The sequence below is a fragment of the Oratosquilla oratoria genome, chromosome 8 (genome assembly GCF_046742065.1).
Source record: "Oratosquilla oratoria isolate Oo_2021 chromosome 8, ASM4674206v1, whole genome shotgun sequence".
NCBI classification, from domain to species: Eukaryota; Metazoa; Arthropoda; class Malacostraca; order Stomatopoda; family Squillidae; genus Oratosquilla; species Oratosquilla oratoria.
Genome location: NC_134784.1, coordinates 59,378,296 through 59,400,128, shown reverse-complemented (window position 1 = coordinate 59,400,128; position 21,833 = coordinate 59,378,296). Strand labels below are relative to the sequence as shown.

General features: G+C 40.4%; 1 protein-coding gene across 5 annotated transcripts in view; it reads right to left on the bottom strand.

Annotated features, from left to right (window-relative positions):
• Window positions 1–21,833, bottom strand: part of ari-1 (E3 ubiquitin-protein ligase ariadne-1) — a 158,225-nt gene that overhangs the window by 22,529 nt on the left and 113,863 nt on the right. For all 5 annotated transcript variants that reach the window (XR_012966644.1, XR_012966645.1, XR_012966646.1 and 2 more), the window contains one exon: window positions 15,570–15,796. Coding sequence is in view for 2 of the 5 variants with exons in the window: in XM_076189290.1 (XP_076045405.1) it covers window positions 15,570–15,796 (227 nt within the window). In the remaining 3 variants the exon portion in view is untranslated. The remainder of the gene's footprint in view (window positions 1–15,569; window positions 15,797–21,833) is intronic.

Here is a 21,833-nt window from a genome sequence, read left to right as displayed (position 1 = left end):
TCGGAAAGGGACCTAGGAGTAATCATAAATGACTTGTCACCAGACAAACATATCAACAAAATAGTTGGAGAAACCTTCAATTTACTTAGATCAATGAAAGTGGCTTTTGACTATTTGGATGAGGAAATATTAATCACACTGATAAGACCAAAATTGGAGTATGCTGCGACACTAGGGACAACCAGTACTAAAATGAATATAAAGAAAGTAGAAAGAATACAAAGAGCAACAAAAAGATGGCATCAAAACTCTCTAAATTGGCATACGAACAAAGACTGTCCAGATTGGAAGTACCAACCCTGGAACAAAGAAGTGAAAGAGGAGATCTACTATTTACAGAATTATGAAAGGAATGGAAGTCTTAGAGATGATATATTAGAGTGGGACAAGAGAAAAACAAGAGGACATGAAAAGAAACTCAAAAAGGATAGTTATAGAAGAGATCTGAAAAAGAATAGCTTCACACACTGAGTGGTGGATATCTGGAATAAATTGGATGAGGCAACAGTGTGTGCAAATACTATTCATAAATTTTAGAAAAAAATTGATGCTGAAAGATACAAAGACAGGTCACTACAAGCATAGCTCCCTTCCCATATAATACAACTAGGTAAATACAACAAAGTCTTGGAGAGAGTGATCATTCCAAAATGTTGGAAGACACAAAGAATGTATTAATTGAATCATTGAAAGGAGGAAACATAGTAATTATGGGTGACTTTAATTAAAAAGAAATATATTGGAAAGAAATGACAGTGAAATGTGGAGAAGACATTTGGGGAAATATACTAGATATGACCATTGAATATACAATGACTTAATGGGTAAAGGAAAATACCAGATATAGAAACAATGAAGAACCAAAGACTAGATTTAATATTTACCTCAATGCCTGAAATTGTTGATAAATGGAATACAAGACACCAATTGGGAAGAGTAACCACATACTAATAGAGTTCAAACTAAAAGAACAAATTAATTTGAGAAAAAATGAGAAACATAGAAAAGAAAGACTAATGTACAATAAAATGGATTTTGAGAAACTCAGAAAATTCTTTCAAAATGAAAATTGGGAAAACTTCTTAGATGAAGAAACAAAGATGGAAGAGAAATGGAATGTAAAAGAAATTTATAATGAGGGAACAGACAAATATGTACCAAAGCTGGTACAACAAAAAATGTAGTGAGGCTTAAGATAGAAGCGACAAAGCTTGGAAAAGATGAAGATGAAAAAAAAAAAAAAAGGAGTAAGTGGTTAATATATAACAAACTAAGAAATATGTAAAACTATGCAGGGAAGAAAAGAGAAACTATGAAAAAGACGTAATAAAAATAGTAAAACTGTGTCCAGGGAATGATACAGAAATGGGTGAAATTATGAACAAACATCTTAACTCTGTATTCACAATTGAAAGTATACAAAATTGGGAGGAAGGACAGAAAGATCCCCCCAATGAAAGAAATAACTGTGGCACAGAAGGAAATAAAGGACCAAATAAAGAACCTTGCCGTCAGAAAATCACAGTCCAGATGGAACTGAAAATTGGATATTAAAAGAATATATGAACTAACGAACAAAATATATAAGATAATTGATTGCTCACTTAAAGAAGGAAAGGTACCACAAGATTGGAAAAATGCAAATATTGTACCAATATATAAAGGAGGGGATAAGGAAAATCCAAGTAACTATAGATCGGTCTCCCTTACAAACACAATAGCAAAAAAAGTTATCAAAAGTAGATGGATTACACATCTGGAAGAAAATAATATACTGAATCCAAAACTATTTGGATTTAGACATAGAAGATCATGTGACACTAACTTGATTTGCTTTTACTTGAGGCTAATAGAAATTATGCAAGAAAGGGATGGATGGGTGGATTGTGCTTTCCTAGATCTATAAAAAGCATTTGATAAAGTACCACACAAGGACGAGGAAGGACGGGAGAGGACAGAAGACAGGGGTGAATGGAGAATGGTTGTATATGGATGATGTTGTGATAGCATGAGGTGGAATGGGCGGGTGGATGGGGGGTGAGGTAGTATGTGTGAGCAAAATTTGATGCAGCCCGAAGGGATTTCTCCCTGTCCTCTCATTTTATGCAATGGGGGGACGGAGAGGGGGGTCGCCGATTTAATGAAGCGGCCTTGCTGTGGATGTGCTGTGTCTTGCGACACTGCTTCTGACCCAGGGCAGTGGCCAAGGTGCAGGGATGGCCCGTCATTCAGGAGGTGCTAAGATAAGAGGGAGGGTGGAGGGGAGTGGAGTGTTTTCAGGTATGGAATGAGTGGGAATGATTTTATGCCTTTTTCTTTTTGGCTACCCCCCTTGTAAGGGGGAAAAAAGCCTTGGTATATGTATGTATGTATGTACCACACAAAAAGCTACTATGAAAAATTTAAACAGTAGGTGATGTACAAGGAATGTTATTGGAATAGGAGAAAAGATGAGTGGTACTTAAGAGACAAAAACTCGACCTGGGAAGAAATGATAAGTAAAGTCCCACAAGGTCTGTATTGGTTCCAATAATGTTAGCCATATATATAAATGACATGGATGAAGGTGTGGAAAGTTATATGAACTTCTTTGCAGATGATGCAAAACTACTAAAGAAAGTATAGAGGAAGACTGAATCACTACAAAAAGACCTGGATAAAGTTTGGGAATGGAATCAAAAGTGGGAAGTGAACTTCAACATCAAGATATGCAGTATAATGGAGTTTGGAAAAAGTAAAAATAGAATATCAGGGCAAAATACAATTGGTACAAAGGAAGTAGAAAAAAAAAGTTAGCTTGGAAAGGGACCAAGGAGTAATTATCAGCAACGACTTGTCACCAGACAAGCATATCAACAAAATAGCCAGAGAAACCTTCAATTTACTAAGATCAAGGAAAGTGGCCTTTGAATACTTGGATGAGGAAATGGTAAAGAAAATATTAGTCACACTGACAAGACCAAGATTGGAGTATGCTGCAACACTACGTACACCCAGTACTAAAAAGAATATAAAGAAATTAGAAAGAATTCAAAGAGCAACGACAAAGATGGCACCCTCACTCTCTAAATTGACATATGAACAAGGACATGAAAAGAAATCAAAAAAGAATAGTTATATTAGAGACCTGAGAAAGAATAGTTTCCCACACAGAGTGGTAGATACCTGGAACAAATTGGATGAGGTAAAAGTGTGTGCAAAAACTATACAAGAATTTAAGAACAAACTAGATGCTGAAGGATACAAAGACGGGTCACTATGAGCATAGCTCTCTTCCTGTATAATACATACATACATATACCAAGGGCTTTTTCCCCCTTATAAGGGAGGTAGCCAAAAAACAAAGGCATAAAAACCATCCCCACCCATTCCATCCCTAATACACTCCACTCCCCTCCCTCTTAACTTGGCACCTCCTGAATGACGGGTCATCCCTGTATCTTGTCCACTGTCCTGGGTCAGAAACAGTGTCGCAAGACACAGCACATCCACAGCAAGGCTGCTTCATTAAATCGGCGACCCCCCCCTCTCTCTGTCCTCTCATGCAGAAAAGGAGAAGACGGGGAGATATCCCTTCAGGCTGCATCAAATTTTTCTCACACATAATACCTTACCCCCCCATCCATTCTACCTCATGCATCACATCATCCATATACAACCATTTTCCATTCATTCCTGTCTTCTGTCCTCTCCCGTCCTTCCTCAACAGATATTCCCCTCTTCCCCAAAGCCCTTTCACCCCATCCATTCATCTCATCCTAGGTCGCTCCCTCATTATTGCTCCCTCCACACCTCTTTTACTAGTCTTTCTTCACTCATTCTTTCCATGTGTCCAAACCATCCCAACACTTTTTCATCCACCCTATCTCCCAACTCCCTTACCACCACCATTCTCCTCCTCACCTCCTCATTTCTCACTCTATCTAGCCTAGTAACTCCCATCATACTTCTCAGACACCTCATCTCAAACACATTCAAACTCCTTCTCTCTTCCTTTCTTATGTTCCATGTTTCTGCCCCATACAGTGCTGTTGGCACAATCAACTAGGTAAATATAATCTCCTCTTAGCATCCATTGCCAAATGTCTATTTCTTATTACACTTTTTAATCCCACAAGGCACTTGCTTCCCTCAATCTACATTCTACCTCCACCTCCACTCCTTTCTTTCCTGACACATTTGCACCAAGTATCTAAAACTATCCAGTTCCTCCAGTCTCCCTTAATAATCACTTTCAGTTTGCTGCCACATTCTCCCCTTGTACATCTCATCACCTTACTTTACCCACATTTATCTTCAACTTCCCTCTTTCGCCCATCTCCTCAAACTCTGTCACTTAACTCTCTACTTAATCCCTCCTCTGATCCTGCCACATGCACAGTATCATCAGCAAAAAACAACTGGCTTGTCTCCCTTTTTTCCCATTTTCTATAACCATCTCCAGTCCCAGACCCATTACCCTTACGTTTACCTCTTGCACCACCCTATCCATGTATAAATTGAACAGCCAAGGCGACATAACACATCACTAGCAGAGTCCCACCTTTACCTCAAACCACTCACTCTCTCCATTTCCGATTCTAACACAGGTTCTACTACATACACGAAGGAAATGACTAGTTGTTATTGTGCGGGATGTGTAGGCTATGTTTCTCGTGTGACCGATACGGTTAGATCCAGTTCTTGAAATAAGTATAGTTGGCACAATGGAGAAAAAGATGAAAAAATATTGAATGAACCAACGAAGAGAGGCCTGGACATAAGGTAGAATCACCGAGAGGAGTAATTCCCAAAAGGACATGCTTAATTGATACACCAAGAATAAATCAAAGGTGGGGGAACAACAGTTTTTCAGGTTTTCAAAGAAATCCAGGAGAAATAGGTAAAGGCTTAGATATAGAGAAGTTAGATATCGCAATGCATTAAGAAATTGTGAAGTACATGAATTACTGGAAGAAATCATAGATTTAAAATTGGACTACTGAGTTGTACTTTGGGAACTGATTACTTTGCATAAGAGTAACGAGCAAACGATTAGAGAATTAAATGACCTAAAGAGCAAAATTGATATGCCCAAAAGAGAAAATGAAAGAATGAAAAATGAGGACAAAAATAAAAATGAAGAACTGAAAAAGGTTAAGAGCAATTACAGATAGTGACCGGAAAGGTGGAAGAGTCAACTGAAGAAACAGACCTCCTCGAAAAAAAAAAAAAAATCAATGGTAACAAGAACAGGAAAATAAAAAAATATCCTTTAGAGAAATAATACAAAAGTAGATGGAGGAAAATATATAAGAAACAGTTATGAAAATAATTAAAGAAAGGGAAAATTGGGTGAGAGATACAGTTGACAAAGGTAAATGCATTGTGGTCCATGGTATCCAAGAAAAACACAATGTGTATAAATACAAGAGAGAAAATGAAGAAAAATAAATAATTAAGGAAATTCGGAAAGAAATTCAGGACAAAGGGCAAAATTTTGACATAGAAATTTACGAGATTCACAGGATAGGCAAACATACATACATATACCAAAGGCTTTTTCCCCCTTACATGGGGGTAGCCAAAAAGAAAAAGACATAGAAATCACTCCCACCCATTTCATTTCCCAAATATTCCACTCCCCTCCTATCTTGGCACCTCCTGGATGACTGGTCATCCCTGCATCCTGTCCACTGCCCTGGGTCAGAAGCAGTGTTGCAAGACACAGCACATCCACGGCAAGGCCGCTTCATAAACTCATTACACTTTTTAATCCACCAAGGCATTTACTTGCTTCTCTCAATCTACATTCTACCTCCACCCCCACTACTCCCTTTCCTGCCACATTCGCACCCAAGTATCTGAAACTATCCACTTCCTCCAGTTTCTCACCCTTAATGCTCACTTCCAGCCTACTGTCACTTTCTCCCCTTGTACATCTCATCACCTTACTTTTGCCCACATTAATCTTCAGCTTCCTTCTTTCACACACCTTCTCAAACTCTGTCACCAACTTCCTCAATCCCTCCTCTGATCCTGCTACAAGCGCAGTGTCGTCAGCAAACAACAGCTGGCTCACCTCCCACTTTTCTCCATTTTCTTTAATCATCTCCAACCCCTGACCCATTACCCTTGCATTCACCTCTCGCACCACCCCATCCATGTAAAGATTGAACAGCCAGGGTGACATAACACACCCCTGATGAAGTCCCACCTTTACCTCATACAATTCACTCTCTCCATTTCTAATCCTAACTACACTCAACAAACTGATCCCTCTGAAACTACTACAATCACACTTGTCCCCTTTTCCTTGTAAAGTGAAACTATACAGGCATTTCTCTAGTTCTCCGGCACTCTACCCTCTTTTAATCAAACATTAAATAACCTCACCAGCCAGTCCACCATCACTGTGCCTCCCTTTTTTAGACATTCCATATGACACCCATCTAACCCAGATGCCTTACCTGCTCATCATCATCTTAACAACTACCTTCACCTCATCTTTCCTTATTTCTCCTCCATTTTCCTCACTCATCAATGTCCTTTTCTTAGTGTTTCCCATTGCAACTACTTTATCTTCCCTATCCTTCACATTTAGGAACTCCCTAAAATATTCTGCCCATCTTCCTCTTACTGCTGTCTCTTCCCTTATCTTTTCCCCATCTGCGCCTTTTATCTTTCTTCTCTACTTGAGTTGATGGTAGAAATGTGTCTAGAAAGAGTTGATGGTAGCAAATACAGTGTTTCGGAAGAAAGTCAAGCATAAGTACACATGGGAGAGGGTGGTGGATGGAAGGGTGGTAGATAGAGCATTGATGGATTGTGTAGTGGTAAATAGGACTATGATAGGAAGAGTTAAGGACATACATGTGCTAAGGGGAGAGGGTGGGAGAATATCAGATCATTTTTTGGTGGAAGGTAAGTTGAGAGTGGAGGATAGATGGAGAAAGAGGAAAGGGACAAAAGGTAGGGAGGTGCTTAGAGTGAACTCTTTAAATGAAAAGGAGAAGGAGTACAAGAAGAAGCTGAAGGAGGAGTGGGAGGGAGTGAAGGATAGAGTAGAGGTAGGTGTGGAGGAGGAATGGGGATGGTTCAAGGAGGGAGTCACAAAGTGTGCAAAGATGGTGTGTGGAACAAGAAGGACAGGAGGAAATAGAAGGAAGGGTAGTGAATGGTGGGATGAGGAAACAAAGAAGGTTGTAGAAGAGAAGCGAGCTTTCACAGATTGGGGCAGAAACATGGAACATAAGAGAGGAAGAGAGAAGGAATTTTAATGTGTTTGAGATGAGGTGTCTGAGAAGTATGATGGGGGTTACTAGGCTAGATAGAGTGAGAAATGAGGAGGTGAGGAGAAGAACGGGGGTGGAAAGGGAGTTGGGAGATAGGGTTGATGAAAGAGTATTAGGATGGTTTGGACACATGGAAAGAATGAGGTATGGAAGGCAGATGTGGAGGGAGTGAACATGAGGGGATGTCCTAAGATGAGGTGGATGGATGGGGTGAAGGGGGCTTTGGGGAAGAGGGGAATGTCTGTTGAGGAAGGACGGGAGAGGACAGAAGACAGGGGGTGAATGGAGAATGGTTGTATATGGATGATGTTGTGATGCATGAGGTGGAATGGGCGGGGGGATGGGGGGTGAGGTAGTACGTGTGAGCAAAATTTGACGCAGCCCAAAGGGATTTCTCCCCATCTTCTCCTTTTATGCATGGGGGACAGAGGGGGGGGGGGTCGCCGATTTAATGAAGCGGCCTTGCTGTGGATGTGCTGTGTCTTGCGACACTGCTTCTGACCCAGGGCAGTGGACAAGGTGCAGGGATGACCCATCATTCAGGAGGTGCTAAGATAAGAGGGAGGGTGGAGGGGTGTGGAGTGTATTCAGGGGTGGAATGGGTGGGAATGATTTTATGCCTTTTCCTTTTTGGGTACCTCCCTTGTAAGGGGGAAAAAGCCTTGGTATATGAATGTATGTATGTATGCATGCTCTACTTGATTCACCTGCTCTTCCTCTCTTAATTTCTTTTCAAAACACTTTATTATTTCAAAATTTTGTGTCATACTCTTACCCCATTTCATATCTGCTGTCCTCTTTGCCTCCTTTACCTTATGCTTACTTTTTCTCTTTGTGAATCAAGTAGAGAAGAAAAGGTAAAAGGTGCAGATGGAGAGATGATAATGGAGGAGAAGGCAGTTAGGGGAAGATGGGCAGAATATTTTAGGGAGTTGCTAAATGTGAAGGAGGATAGGGAGGGAAAGATAGCTGCAGTGGGAAATGCTAAGAAAATGAGAGTGATGAGTGAGGAAAATGGAGGAGAAATAAGGAAGGATGAAGTGAAGGCAGCAGTTAAGATGACGAAAGCAGGTAAGGCACCTGGTCTGGATGGATGCCATGCAGAATGTCTTAAAAAAGGAGGTACAGTGAGGGTGAACTGGTTGGTGAGGTTATTTAATGTTTGCTGAAGAGAAGGTAGAGTGCCGGATTAGCTTGTTAAGTGTAGTTGGGAAGACTTATGGGAGGATCTTGATTGAGAGGATTAGGAGAGGAACAGAGGGAGTAATTGGTGAGGAACAGTGTGGATTTAGGACAGGTAGAGGTTTTGTGTAGATCAGATTTTTGTGGTAAGACATATGTAAGAAAGCTATAGGAAAGGGGAAGGATGTTTTTTGGGCCTTTATGGATCTGGAAAAGGCTTACAACAGGGTTGACAGAAAGGCACTGTGGGAGGTTATGCGGATATATGGGATAGGAGGAAAGCTTCTCGGAGCTGTCAAGAGTTTTTATGAGAGTAGTAGAGCTTGTGTCAGGATTAGAAATGGAGAGAGTGAGTGGTTTGAGGTAAAGGTGGGACTTCGTCAAGGATGCATTATGTCACCCTGGCTGTTCAACTTATACATGGATGGGGTAGTGCGAGAGGTAAATGCAAGGGTAGTGGGTCAGGGATTGGAGATGGTTAACCTCTTCACTCCAGGCCAAAATCTCGCGGGCAGCATTATCTGCCAGACGTACGATGTGTCGTAATAATACTCGCATCATAAAATATAGTCACCGCTTATATCGACCGTTCTCTCTTTAACCCGTGAATTTTGATAACCATTGAAAATGTGAAGACAGTTTAGAGAGTATGTCATTATGCAGGGGCAACTACAATAAATATAATCAAGACGCCGATATGGCAGCCCCGCATATCCACTTGCTCCTCATGCCGCCTACGTATGCGGCACCGTATGGAAGTGGTTAAAGAAAATGGAGAAAAGTGGGAGGTGAGCCGCTGTTGTTTGCGGACGACACTGCGCTTGTGGCAGGATCAGAGGAGGGAGAGTGTGTGATAGAAGAAAGCTGAAGATAAATGTGGGTAAAAGTAAGGTGATGAGATGTACAAGGAGTCAAAGTGGCAGTAATCTGGAAGTGAGCATTAAGGGAGAGCAACTGGAGGAAGTGGATAGTTTTAGATACTTGGGTGCAAATGTGGCAGGAAAAGGTGGAGTAAAGGTGGAGGTAGAATGTAGATTGAGATAAGCGAGTAAATGCCTTGGTGGATTAAAAAGTGTAATGAGGAATAGAAATTTGGGAATGGATGCTAAGAGGAGACTGTATGAAGGAGTGATTGTGCCAACAGCACTGTATGGAGCAGAAACATGGAACATAAGAGAGGAAGAGAGAAGGAGCTTGAATGTGTTTGAGATGAAGTGTCTGAGAAGTATGATGGGGGTTACTAGGCTAGATAGAGTGAAAAATGAGGAGGTGAGGAGGAGAACAGGGGTGGAAAGGGAGTTGGGAGATAGGGTTGATGAAAGAGTATTAGGATGGTTTGGACACATGGAAAGAATGAGTGAAGAAAGACTAGTAAAAGAGGTATGGAAGGCAGATGTGGAGGGAGTGAACATGAGGGGACGTCCTAGGATGAGATGGATGGATGGGGTGAAGGGGGCTCTGGGGAAGAGGGGAATGTCTGTTGAGGAAGGAAGGGAGAGGACAGAAGACAGGGGTGAATGGAGAATGGTTGTATATGGAAGATGTTGTGATGCATGAGGTGGAATGGACGGGGGGATGGGGGGTGAGGTAGTATGTGTGAGCAAAATTTTGACGCAGCCCGAAGGGATTTCTCCCCGTCCTCTCCTTTATATGGGGGGGACGGAGAGGGGGGTCGCCGATTTAATGAAGCGGCCTTGCTGTGGATGTGCTGTGTCTTGCGACACTGCTTCTGACCCAGGGCAGTGGACAGGGTGCAGGGATGACCCGTCATCTAGGAGGTGCTAAGATGGGAGGGAGGGTGGAGTGGTGTGGAGTGTTTTCAGGGATGGAATGGGTGGGAATGATTTTATGCCTTTTCCTTTTTGGCTACCTCCCTAGTAAGGGGGAAAAAGCCTTGGTATATGTATGTATGTATGTACCTCTCATATGGAATGGGCAGGGGGATGGGGGGTGAGGTAGTATGTGTGAGCAAAATTTGATGCAGCCCATAGGGATTTCTCCCCATCTTCTCCTTTTATGCAGGGGGGGACAGAGAGGGGGGGGGTCGTTGATTTAATGAAGTGGCCTTGCTGTGGATGTGCTGTGTCTTGCGACACTGCTTCTGACCCAGGGCAGTGGACAAGGTGCAGGGATGACCCATCATCCAGGAGGTGCTAAGATAAGAGGGAGGGTGGAGGGGTGTGGAGTGTATTCAGGTATGGAATGGGTGGGAATGATTTTATGCCTTTTCCTTTTTGGCTACCTCCCTTGTAAGGGGGAAAAAGCCTTGGTATATGTATGTATATGTATGTACCTCTCATATGATTATCTCATCCTATTTTGTAACTAATCTGTGAATGCTTGCTTCTTCTCTTCTACAACCTTCTTTGCTTCCTCATCCCACCACTCACTACCCTTCCATTTGCTCCTGTCCTCCTTGTTTTACATGCCATCTTTGCGCACCATGTGACAGAATGAGTGAGGAAAATGGAGGAAAAAATAAGGAAAGATGAGGTAATGGCAGTTGTTAAAATGATGAGAGCAGGTAAGGCACCTGGGCTGGATGGATGTCATGCGGAATGTCTAAAAAAGGGAGGTACAATGAAGGTGGACTGGCTGAAGTTATCTAATGTTTTTTTCAAAAAGGGTAAAATTCTATAGGACTGGACTAGTGCCTGTATAGTTCCGCTTTACAAGGGAAAGGGGGACAAGTGTGAGTGTAGTAGTTTCAGAGGGATCAGCTTGTTGAGTGAGGTTGGGAAGAGTTATGGGAGGGTTTTGATTTAAAGGATTTGGAGAGGTACAAAGGGAGTAATTGGTGAGGAACAGTGTGGGTTTAGGGCAGGTAAAAGTTGCGTAGATCAGATTTTTGTGGTAAGGCAGATATGTGAGAAAGCTATAGGAAAAGGTAAGGATGTTTTTTGGGCCTTTATGAATTTGGAATAGGATTATGACAGGGTAGACATGAGAGCACTGTGGAAGGTATTACAGATATATGGTATGTGATTCAAGCTGCTAAGAGCCGTCAAGAATCAAGAGTTTTTACAAGAGTAGTAGAGCCCATGTTAGAATCAGAAATGGAGTGTGCGAGTGGTCTGAGGTAAAGGTGGGACTTCGCCAGGGATGTGTTATGTTGCCTTGGCTTTTTAATCTATACATGGCTGGGGTGGTGCAAGAGGTAAACAGAAGGGTAATGGGTCAGGGATTGGAGATGTTTAAAGAAAATAAAGAATAGTGGGAGATAAGCCAGTTGTTGTTTGCTGATGACACTGCGCTAGTGGTAGGATCAGAGGAGGGATTAACCCCTTCCATACGGTGCCGCACACGTAGGCGTCATGAGGAGCAAGTGGATTCGCGACGCTGCCATATCGGCGTCTTGATTATATCTATTGTAGTCGCCCCTGTGTTTTTACATTCTCCCTAATCTGCTCTTTATCCCATTCTCTGTGGTTTTCAAAATTCACGGGTGAAAGAGAGAACGATCGATATAAGCTGTGACTATATTTTATGATGAGAGTATTATTACGACACGTCGTACGGCTGGCATTGGCTGCTGCCTGTGAGATTTAAGTCCTGTAGTGAAGTGGTTAAGGAAGTTAGTGAGAGAGTTTGGGGAAAGCGTGCAAAAGAAGGAACTTAAAGATAAATGTGGATAAAAGTAAGGTGATGAGATGTGCAAGGGGGAGAATATGGCAGCAAACTGGAAGTGAGTATTAAGGGAGACTGAAGTGGATAGTTTTTGACACTTGGGTGCGAATGTGGCAGGAAAGGAAGGAGCGGAGGTGGAGGTAGAATGTAGATTGAGGGAAGTGAGAAAATGCCTTGTGGGATTAAAAAGTGTAATCAAAAAGAGACATTTGGGAATAGATGCTAAGAGAAGATTGTATGAAGGAGTGATTGTGCCAAAACCACTGTATGGGGCAGAAACATGGAACATAAGTGAGGAAGAGAGGAGTTTGAATGTGTTTGAGATGAGGTACCTAAGAAGTGTGATAGGGGTTATTAGGCTGGATAGAATGAGAAATGAGAGGGTGAGGAGGAGAACAAGGGTGGAAAGGGAGTTGGGAGATAGGGTTGATGAAAGAGAATTGGGATGGTTTGGACACATGGAAAGAATGAGTGAAGAAAGATTAGTAAGAGGTGTGGAAGGCAGAAGTGGAAGGAGTGAACATGAATGATGAGATGGATGGAAGGGATAAAAGGGGCATTGGGAAAGAGGGGAGTGTCTGTTGAAGGATGGGAGAAGACAGAAGATAGGGGTGAATGGAGAATGGTTGTGTATTTACCTAGTTGTATTATACGGGAAGGGAGCTATGCTTGTGGTGACCCATCTTTCTATCTTTCAGCATCAAGTTTTTTCTTGAAATCTTGAATAGTGTTTGCCACACTGTTTCTTTATCTAAATTATTCCAGATATCCAGCACTCTGTGTGGGAATCTTTTTTTTTTCAGATCTCTTCTATAGTTATCCTTTTTGAGTTTCTTTTCATGTCCTATTTTTTTCCCATTGTCACATTTTAATAAATCATTCCTATCAAGGATTTCCATTACTTTCATGATTCTGTAGTCAGTAAATCTCCTCTTTCTCTTCTCTGCTCCAGTGTTGGTACAGACGCTCCTCTACTTACGTTCATTCGTTTTACGTTTTTTCGATTTTACGTTTGAACTGACTTTAAAAAAAAAATTGTAAAAAACAAAATAAAAAAAATTTGAGTGAACTTTTTAGTTTAGCGCGCTCTCCGTAGTTCAAACGATATTTACGCATGACGCTGCATCCATTGTTTACATGGCACAAACGACAGACTGAACGTGCCTTGCCACCTCCTCCTCCTCCTCCACCATCTCAATTTATGTTGCTTGAATTTAATTCATTTGAAATTAATGTTATTATTTTACAATGTTCTGTTTATAATTAATGATTTAGGGGTATTTTATAAGATACGGTAATAGAATTTATGGATGTATAGTACAGTAACAACTTACGTTCATTTTCACGTTACGTTCGGCCGTTCGGAACCTAACTAAAACGTAAGTTGAGGAGCGTCTGTAGTTCCAATTCGGATAATCTTGGTTCGTATGTTAATTTGGAAAGAGCTGGTACCAACTTTGTCATTGCTCTTTGTATTCTTTCTCATTTTTTTATATTCTTTTTAGTACTGAGTGTCCACAGTGTCGCTGCGTATTCCAGTTTTGGTCTTATTAATGTAATTAATATTTTTTAATCACTTCTTCATCCAAATAGTCAAATGCCAATTTCATTGACCTTAATAGGTTGAAGGTTTTTCCGACTATTTTGTTGGTATGTTTGGCCGGTGTCATGTCTTTGCTCATTATTACTCCAAGGTCTCTTTCCGAGTTCACTTTTTTGAATTCTTCTTCACCAATTTTATAATTTTTTGATATTCTGTTTTTACTTTTTCCAAACTCCATTGTACTACATTTCTTGACATTGAAGTTCACTTCCCACTTTTGAGTCCATTTCCAGATTTTTTACAATCTTATTGTAATGATTCAGAATCCTCCTCTGTTCTTACTTCCTTTAGTATTTTTGCGTTATCTGTGAAGAAATTCATATAACACTCCACTCCTTCATCCATGTCCCTTATATATATGGCAAACATGACTGGAACCAGCACCGAACATTTATAACTTCTTCCCATTTCGAATATTTGTCTCTAATTACTACTCTCATTTTTCTCCCAGTCAGACTGTCTTCCATCCATTCCAATAATTTACCTCTGATGTCACCTAATGATTCTATTTTTCTTATTAATTTCTTGTGTAGTACCTTATCAAATGTTTTTTGTAGGTCTAGATAGGCACAGTCTGCCCATCCATCCCTCTCTTGTATTATTTCTATTAGTCTTGAATAGAGGCAGATCAGGTTTGTTGTAAATGATCTTCCTTGTCTAAATACAAATTGATTTGGATTCAGTATATTTTTTTCTTCCAGATGTTTAACCCAACTTTTGATCACTGTGCTTGATAGGGAGACTGGTCTATAGTTAGTTGGATTTTCCTTGTTTCCTCCTTTATATATTGGTACGATACTTGCATCTTTCCAGTCCTGTGGTACCTTTCCTTCTTTGAGCGAGCATTTGATTATATTGTATATTTTATCTGTTAACTCCTCTATGCATTCTTTCAGTATCCAATTTGCAATTCCATCCAGACCATGCAATTTTCTGACATCAAGGTTTTTTATTTGGTTGCTGATTTCCTTCTGTGCTACAATTATTTTCTTCTTGGGGGGGGGGGGTTCTGTGATGCATGGAAGGGAGTGGGTGGGGGATGGGGGGATGAGGGAGTATATGTGAATAATAATTTGACACAGCCCAAAGGGATTTCTCTCTGTCCTCTCTCTTTCTGCATGAGGGGACAGAAAGGGGGAGTTACTGATGAAATGTGGATGTGCTGTCTTGCTACACTGCTTTTGACCCAGGGCAGTGAGTGAGATGCAGGGATGACCCGTCATCCAGGAGGAGCCAAGATAAGAGGAAGGGAGGGGAGTGAATGGGAGGATGGAATGGGGATGTGGGGATGGAATGGGTGGGAGTGGATTTTATGCCTTTGTTTTTTGGCTACTTCCCTTGTAAGGGGGAAATAGCCTATGGTATATATATCTATATAACAAAAGACTTCTTCACCCTTACAAAGGCCAACCAAGGCATGCAACCCCCTCCCCTACTCATAAATTATTTCCCTTTTATCTAAACTTTTTGTGTACAAAAGATGATACCTATCCCCTGCTCATTGTATGGGTCAGAAGTAATGCAGCTTCATTTTCATGGTGACCCTTCCTCTTCATCTCCTTTCACGGAAACAGTGAAAAGTAGAAATCCCTTTCAAATGTGTCAATTTTCTTTTTATTCACATCTATCTCTTACCTTCTCCCATCCCTACTCGACAGACATTCCCTTTCTCAAAGCTCCTTTCACTCCATCCATTCATGTCATTCTTAGTCAATTCTTCAGGTCCACTCAATCCAACTTTGCCTTCCATACTATTTTTGTTAGCCTTTTTACTAGACTTTTTTCTAAGTCCCAGTTGGCTGTCCACAAGATCAAATTTTGAAACCCATCCAGAGTGCAATTTTAATCACGTATATAAGCATATAAAATTTCCATCCACTTACCTATACTTATCCTGAACTTTCTGTTTTATATCTGCTAAATTTTCTTGGGTAATGTCCCTTTCCAAGTATTCACTCAATGTTTCTGTGGCACTCTCAACATCCTTCTGATTGTCTTCGAAGATGACGGACTGGTTGTTTTTACGTAGATAATAGGCAAAGACATAGGTAAACATCAACGTCTGGCGGCACTGACAAAGAATGTCCACGGCAATCTTCAAAAACTGAACCTGAGAACATGATTAAAAAACTTGGATTATGACTGAAGTGTGTTTAATGTGGGTGTGCAAAGTATACCACATTCCTTTTCCCCTTTATATGGGGGGAGGGGGTCAAAACACACATTCACTTTATATACATACATACATATACCATGGGCTTTTCCCCCCTTACAAGGAAGGTAGCCAATCACTGTGTCAAAATATCATTCACACATAACCACTCCCTAACCTACCCATCCCCCACCCACTCCCATGCATTACAGCATCATCTATACACAACCATTCTCCATTCACCCTTATCTTCTGTCTTCTCCCTTCCTTCATCAACGGACATTCCCCTATTTCTCAATGTCCCTTTTACCCCCATCCATCCATCTCATCCTCGGTCACCCCCTATGTTCACTCCATCCACCTCTGCCTTCTACAATTCATTTAGTAATCTTTCTTCACTCATTCTTCCCATGTGTCCTACCATCCCAATACTCTTTCATCAACCCTATCTCCCAACTCCCTTTCCAGCCCCTCTCTCCTCCTCACCCTATTTCTCACTCTATCCAGCCTAGTAACCCCTACCAGACTTCTCAGGCATTTCATCTCAAACACATTCAAACTCCTTTTTTCCTCTCTTATACTCCATGTTTCTGCCCCATACAGTGCTGTCGGCACAATCACCCCTTCATACAACCTCCTCTTAATATCTACACTTAGTGCAGACGTTTTACAAACTTTTCAAGTATACATAATGGTCCAGGTTTTTGGGGCCTGTGTGATATCTCTTTCACAAAAAAACATGCAGGAGAAAGTGACTAACTAGCAACCCTTAGTCATCCACCCATGCAATAGCCACGTGAAACAAAGCCGGTCAGTGTGTGACCGTCCTTCAGTGAAAGTGTTTTCGTGTTGTCACCGAGTTTCTTTGTTTCTCCTCACGGTGTTCACTGACTTTTGGGGCATGCCCTGCCCTTTGTGTGATGCCTGGAAATCACACAGCATGTGATAACATTGTGAAAGTAGCTCCTCTTAGGAGGAGCTGTGATTGCCAATAAAATACATGAACAAAAAACACAAAATTGGCAAAACTTTATCAATACACTTGATCACAAAACAAACACCAGCAAATTGTACAAAACACTCAATAGCATTACACTATCCAACAGTAACACAACACGCTCACACAGCAATAATCACAACAACAATCTACCCTCAAACAGACAAGCAAACACACTCATAAATCATTTTGCACAGACAAGCCATCTCACTTTTCACCCTGACAACCGACGCACTATTCGACGTAAGAAAGACTTTCCCACAGACTCAGACTATACACCCTTCATAGACGGTCAGACAAAACACATAATACATAATCTCACGCACTCATCTGCCTGTGGCCCTGATAACATAAGTAACATCCACCTAAAACACATTGGACCACAAGGTATACATGCACTCACAAACATTGCAAACTACAGCTATTCACACACCACTATACCTGACATCTGGAAGCACGGTAAAATAATCACCATTCCAAAACAGAACAAAGACCCAACAATCCCAACATCGCACCGCCCAATCACACTTCTCTGCACCCCCTCTAAAGTCATTGAACGCCTAAAACTTCAACTTGTCACACCACATATTCCCTTTGCTGACTCACAAGTTTTAGGCCACTACACTCCACAAACACTCTTCTGATAAACCTCACACAAAGAATTTTAGATGGCATCAATTCAGATAGGCCCCCACCAAAGAACACTTCTTATAACATTAGACATTAGTAAAGCTTTTGATACTATCCCCCACCACAACCTAACAAATAAAATATATAACACAGACATGCACAATAACACCAAAAGATGGCTGGCCAATTATCTGGCAGGTAGAAATGCTTGTGTCATATAATGGCCAATCATCGCACATCAGAAACATTAAGAATGGAGTACCACAGGGCTCTGTTCTATCCCCCACGCTCTTTAATCTATACATGCATGACTTACCCACACCAGACACCTCAGAAATACAAACCTCTTCCTACGCAGACGACATAACCATCACATGCACACATCGTAACACAGACAAAGCTGCAGAAATAATCCAGCCATACCTTGATACACTCAACACATGGTTCATCAGACTCAAAATAGCTCCAACCAAATCTACAGCAACACTTCTCACCAACTGGACAAAAGAACACAAATACATACCTCATCTCTACATCAACAACACTCTAATACCACACACAAACACACCAAAAATTCTTACGATACATCCATGTCTTTCAAACAACACATCACAAACATAAAAAACAAATGCATATTCCAATCTTGGTTTTTATCAAAGTGATTAATATTTTCTTCACCATTTCTTCATCCAGGTATGTAAATGCCACTTTGATTGTTCTTACTAAATTATGTTTCTCCAAAAATCTTGTTTATATGTTTCTCAGGTGACATATTATTCATAATAATGACTCCCAGGTCCTTCTCATTTTCTACTTTTTTTTTTATTCCTTCTCCCAATTTATATAATCCTATTCTTTTTTTGCTTTTTCCAAATTCCATTATAGTACACTTTTTGGTATTGAACTCCATCTCCCACTTCCTACTCCATTCCCATACTTTATTGAGATCACTCTGTGGTGACTCACAATCTTCTTCAGTGTTCACTTTTTTTAACAGTTTTGCGTCATCTGCAAAGAAGCTCATGTAACTTTCAATTTCTTTATCCATATCATTAATATATATAGCAAACATTATTGGGGCCAAAACTGTTCCTTGGGGAACACCGCTTATTACTTCATCCCAATTAGAGTGTCTCTTATCACTACTCTCATTTTTCTTTCTTGCAAAAAGTCTTCCATCCATTTAAGCAGTTTGCCCTGTATTCCTCCTTCAGTTTCTAATTTCTTAAGTAACTTTTTATGTGGTACTTTGTCAAAAGCTTTTTTTAGGTCTAGAAATGCACAATCAGCCCATCCATCTCTTTCTTGTATTATATCTTTAGCCTTGAATAGAAACATATTAAATTGGTGACGCATGATCGTCCTTGTCTGAATCCAAACTGCCTTGGATTTAGTACGTTGTTTTTTTCTTAATACTTTACCCATCTACTTTTGATAATTCTTTAACAGATTTTCGCTATTGTACTTATTAGAGAGACTGGTCTATAGTTTGTAGGGTCCTCTTTATTTCCTCCTTTGTATATAGGTACTATATTTGCTTTTTTCCAATCTTTTGGAACTTTTCCTTCTTTCAAGGAACTGTTTATTATGCTTTGTATTTTGTCTGCCAGTTCATTCCTGCATTCTTTCAAAATCCAGTTTGCTATTTCATCTGGTCCATGCGATTTTCTGACATCAAGATTACTCAAGTGTTTCATTATTTTGTTCTTTGTTACTTCTATTTCTTTCATGGGGGGGACTTTCTCTTCCCATTCGATCTCTTCAGTTTGTATGTTTTCCCTTGTAAACACCAATTTAAAATGATTGTTCATAATTTCTGCCATTTCTATTTCATCTGTGTATTCAACTCCTACTTGTCTTAATTTCTCTAATTCTTGTTTGTTTTTCAGTTTGTTGTTTACAAATCTGTAAAATAGTTTTGGTTGATCTTTACATTTTTCTATGACATCTTTTTCATATTTTCTTTTTTCCTCTCTGCACGCTTGTACATATTCATTTCTATAACAAGTATATATTTTCCATTTTTCAGGTCTTTTGTCTTTCTTCTATTTGGTCCAAGCTTTATCTCTTTTGTCTTTTAACTCCCTACAACTTTTGTTGTACCAGCACTTTACATATTCTTTTTCTTGTTTTTGTCTTGGGACATACTTTTCCACTTTTTTTTTTTTCTTTTTTTTTTATAAATTTTTGTCAAAATATTCCATTTCTCTTCTACTGTTGTATCTTCTTTGTGTATTCTTTCCCAGTTTTCATTTTGAAAGAATTATCTTGTTTATCAAAGTTTGTTTTTTCAAACATCAATCTTCCTTTTCTATATTGTTCATTTCTTTTCATGTATTTTTCCTCATTTAGTTCTATTTCTATCAATATGTGGTCACTTTTACTTATTGGTGCCTGATATTCTATCTTTTCCACTATTTCAGGTTCTGATGTGATTATTAGGTCTAGTCTCGATGGTTCTTCATTTCTATACCTAGTGTTCTCTTGAATCCATTGTGTCATTGTGTGGTTAATAATCATCTCAAGTAGAACATTTCCCCATGAGTCTTCTCCACTCTTTACTGTCATCTCTTCCCAGCAGACTTCTTTGCAATTTAAGTCGCCCATCATAACTATTCTTCCTCCATCTTCCACTATCTTGTTTAATGTTATTTTTGTGTCTTCTAACATACTTTTATGTTCATTCTCTTCCCACGAGGCTGTTTTTGGGGGCACGTAGTTTATTACAAAATTTCTGCTCTTCTTATCTCTGTCTTCTACTTCTATTATAATCATCTCTACTCTATTCTTTCCATGTGACACTCTTCACGTTTATATCATTCTTAGTCAGAAACATAACTCCACCCCCTTGTTTTATCTCTCTGTTTCTAATCCAATAATTATATGCATTGTGTCCTATGCTGTTGGGTGGTAGTGGACCTTTTAATTTTGTCTCTACAATTCCCATTATGTCCAGTACTTTTTCCTTCAGATACTCGTTCAGTTCATTCAGTCCTGTTATCAATCCATCTATATTTGTGTAGGACACTCTTAACTTTCTGTTATTTCCATTGTAGTTTCTGTTTCCCTTTTGTTTCTCTCTGTTATGGTCCATTTCTTCACTTTCATATTCACTACTCTCCAATAGAATTCTTCTTTTTCTGACTCCATTCTGTTCTAGTTTTTTTCTTTAGCTTCTTGCCTTTTCATTTTTTCTTCCTCTCTTTCCTCTTTATTCATTTCTCTTTTTATCCATACCTTTTTATTGTTCACTAGCTGCTAGTTTCCCTGTTTTTGCTAATATATTCTCTGCTGTTGTTTGTGACCTGAATTTCATCTTAATTGGTCTGGTCTTATCAGTACTATATTTTCCGAGTCTAAACATCTCTTCAATTTGTTTCATGATTTCAGGTTCATCTTCCTGAACTACATACATACATATACCAAGGCTTTTTACCCCTTTCAAGGGAGGTAGCCAAAAAGGGAAAGGCATAAAAACACTCCCACCCATTTCATCCCTAAATACACTCCACACCCCTCCCACCCTCCCTCTCATCTGAGCACCTCCTGGATGACGGGTCATCCCTGCACCTTGCCCACTGCCCTGGGTCAGAAGCAGTGTCGCAAGACACAGCACATCCACAGCAAGGCCGCTTCATTTAATCGGCGACCCCCCCCTCTCCGTCCCCCTTTGCATATAAGGAGAGGACGGGGAGAAATCCCTTCGGGCTGCGTCAAAATTTGCTCACACATACTACCTCACCCCCCACCCCCCCGCCCATTCCTCCTCATGCAATCACAACATCATCCATATACAACCATTCTCCACTCACCTCTGTCTTCCGTCCTCTCCCTTCCTTCCTCAACAGACATTCCCCTCTTCCCCAAAGCACCCTTCACCCCATCCATCCACCTCATCCTAGGACGTCCCCTCATGTTCACTCCCTCCACATCTGCCTTCCATACCTCTTTTACTAGTCTTTCTTCACTCATTCTTTCCATGTGTCCAAACCATCCTAATATTCTTTCATCAACCCTATCTCCCAGCTCCTTTTTCACCACTGTTCTCCTCCTCACCTCCTCATTTTTCACTCTATCTATCCTAGTAACCCCCACCATACTTCTCAGACACCTCATCTCAAACACATTCAAACTCCTTCTCTCTTCTTATCTTATGTTCCACATTTCTGCCCCATACAATGCTGTTGGCACTATCACTCCTTCATACAGTCTCCTCTTCGCATCCATTCCTAAATGTCTATTCCTCATTACACTCTTTAATCCACCAAGGCATTTACTCGCTTCTCTCAATCTACATTCTACCTCCACCTTCACTCCACCTTTTCCTGCTACACTTGCACCCAAGTATCTAAAACTATCCACTTCCTC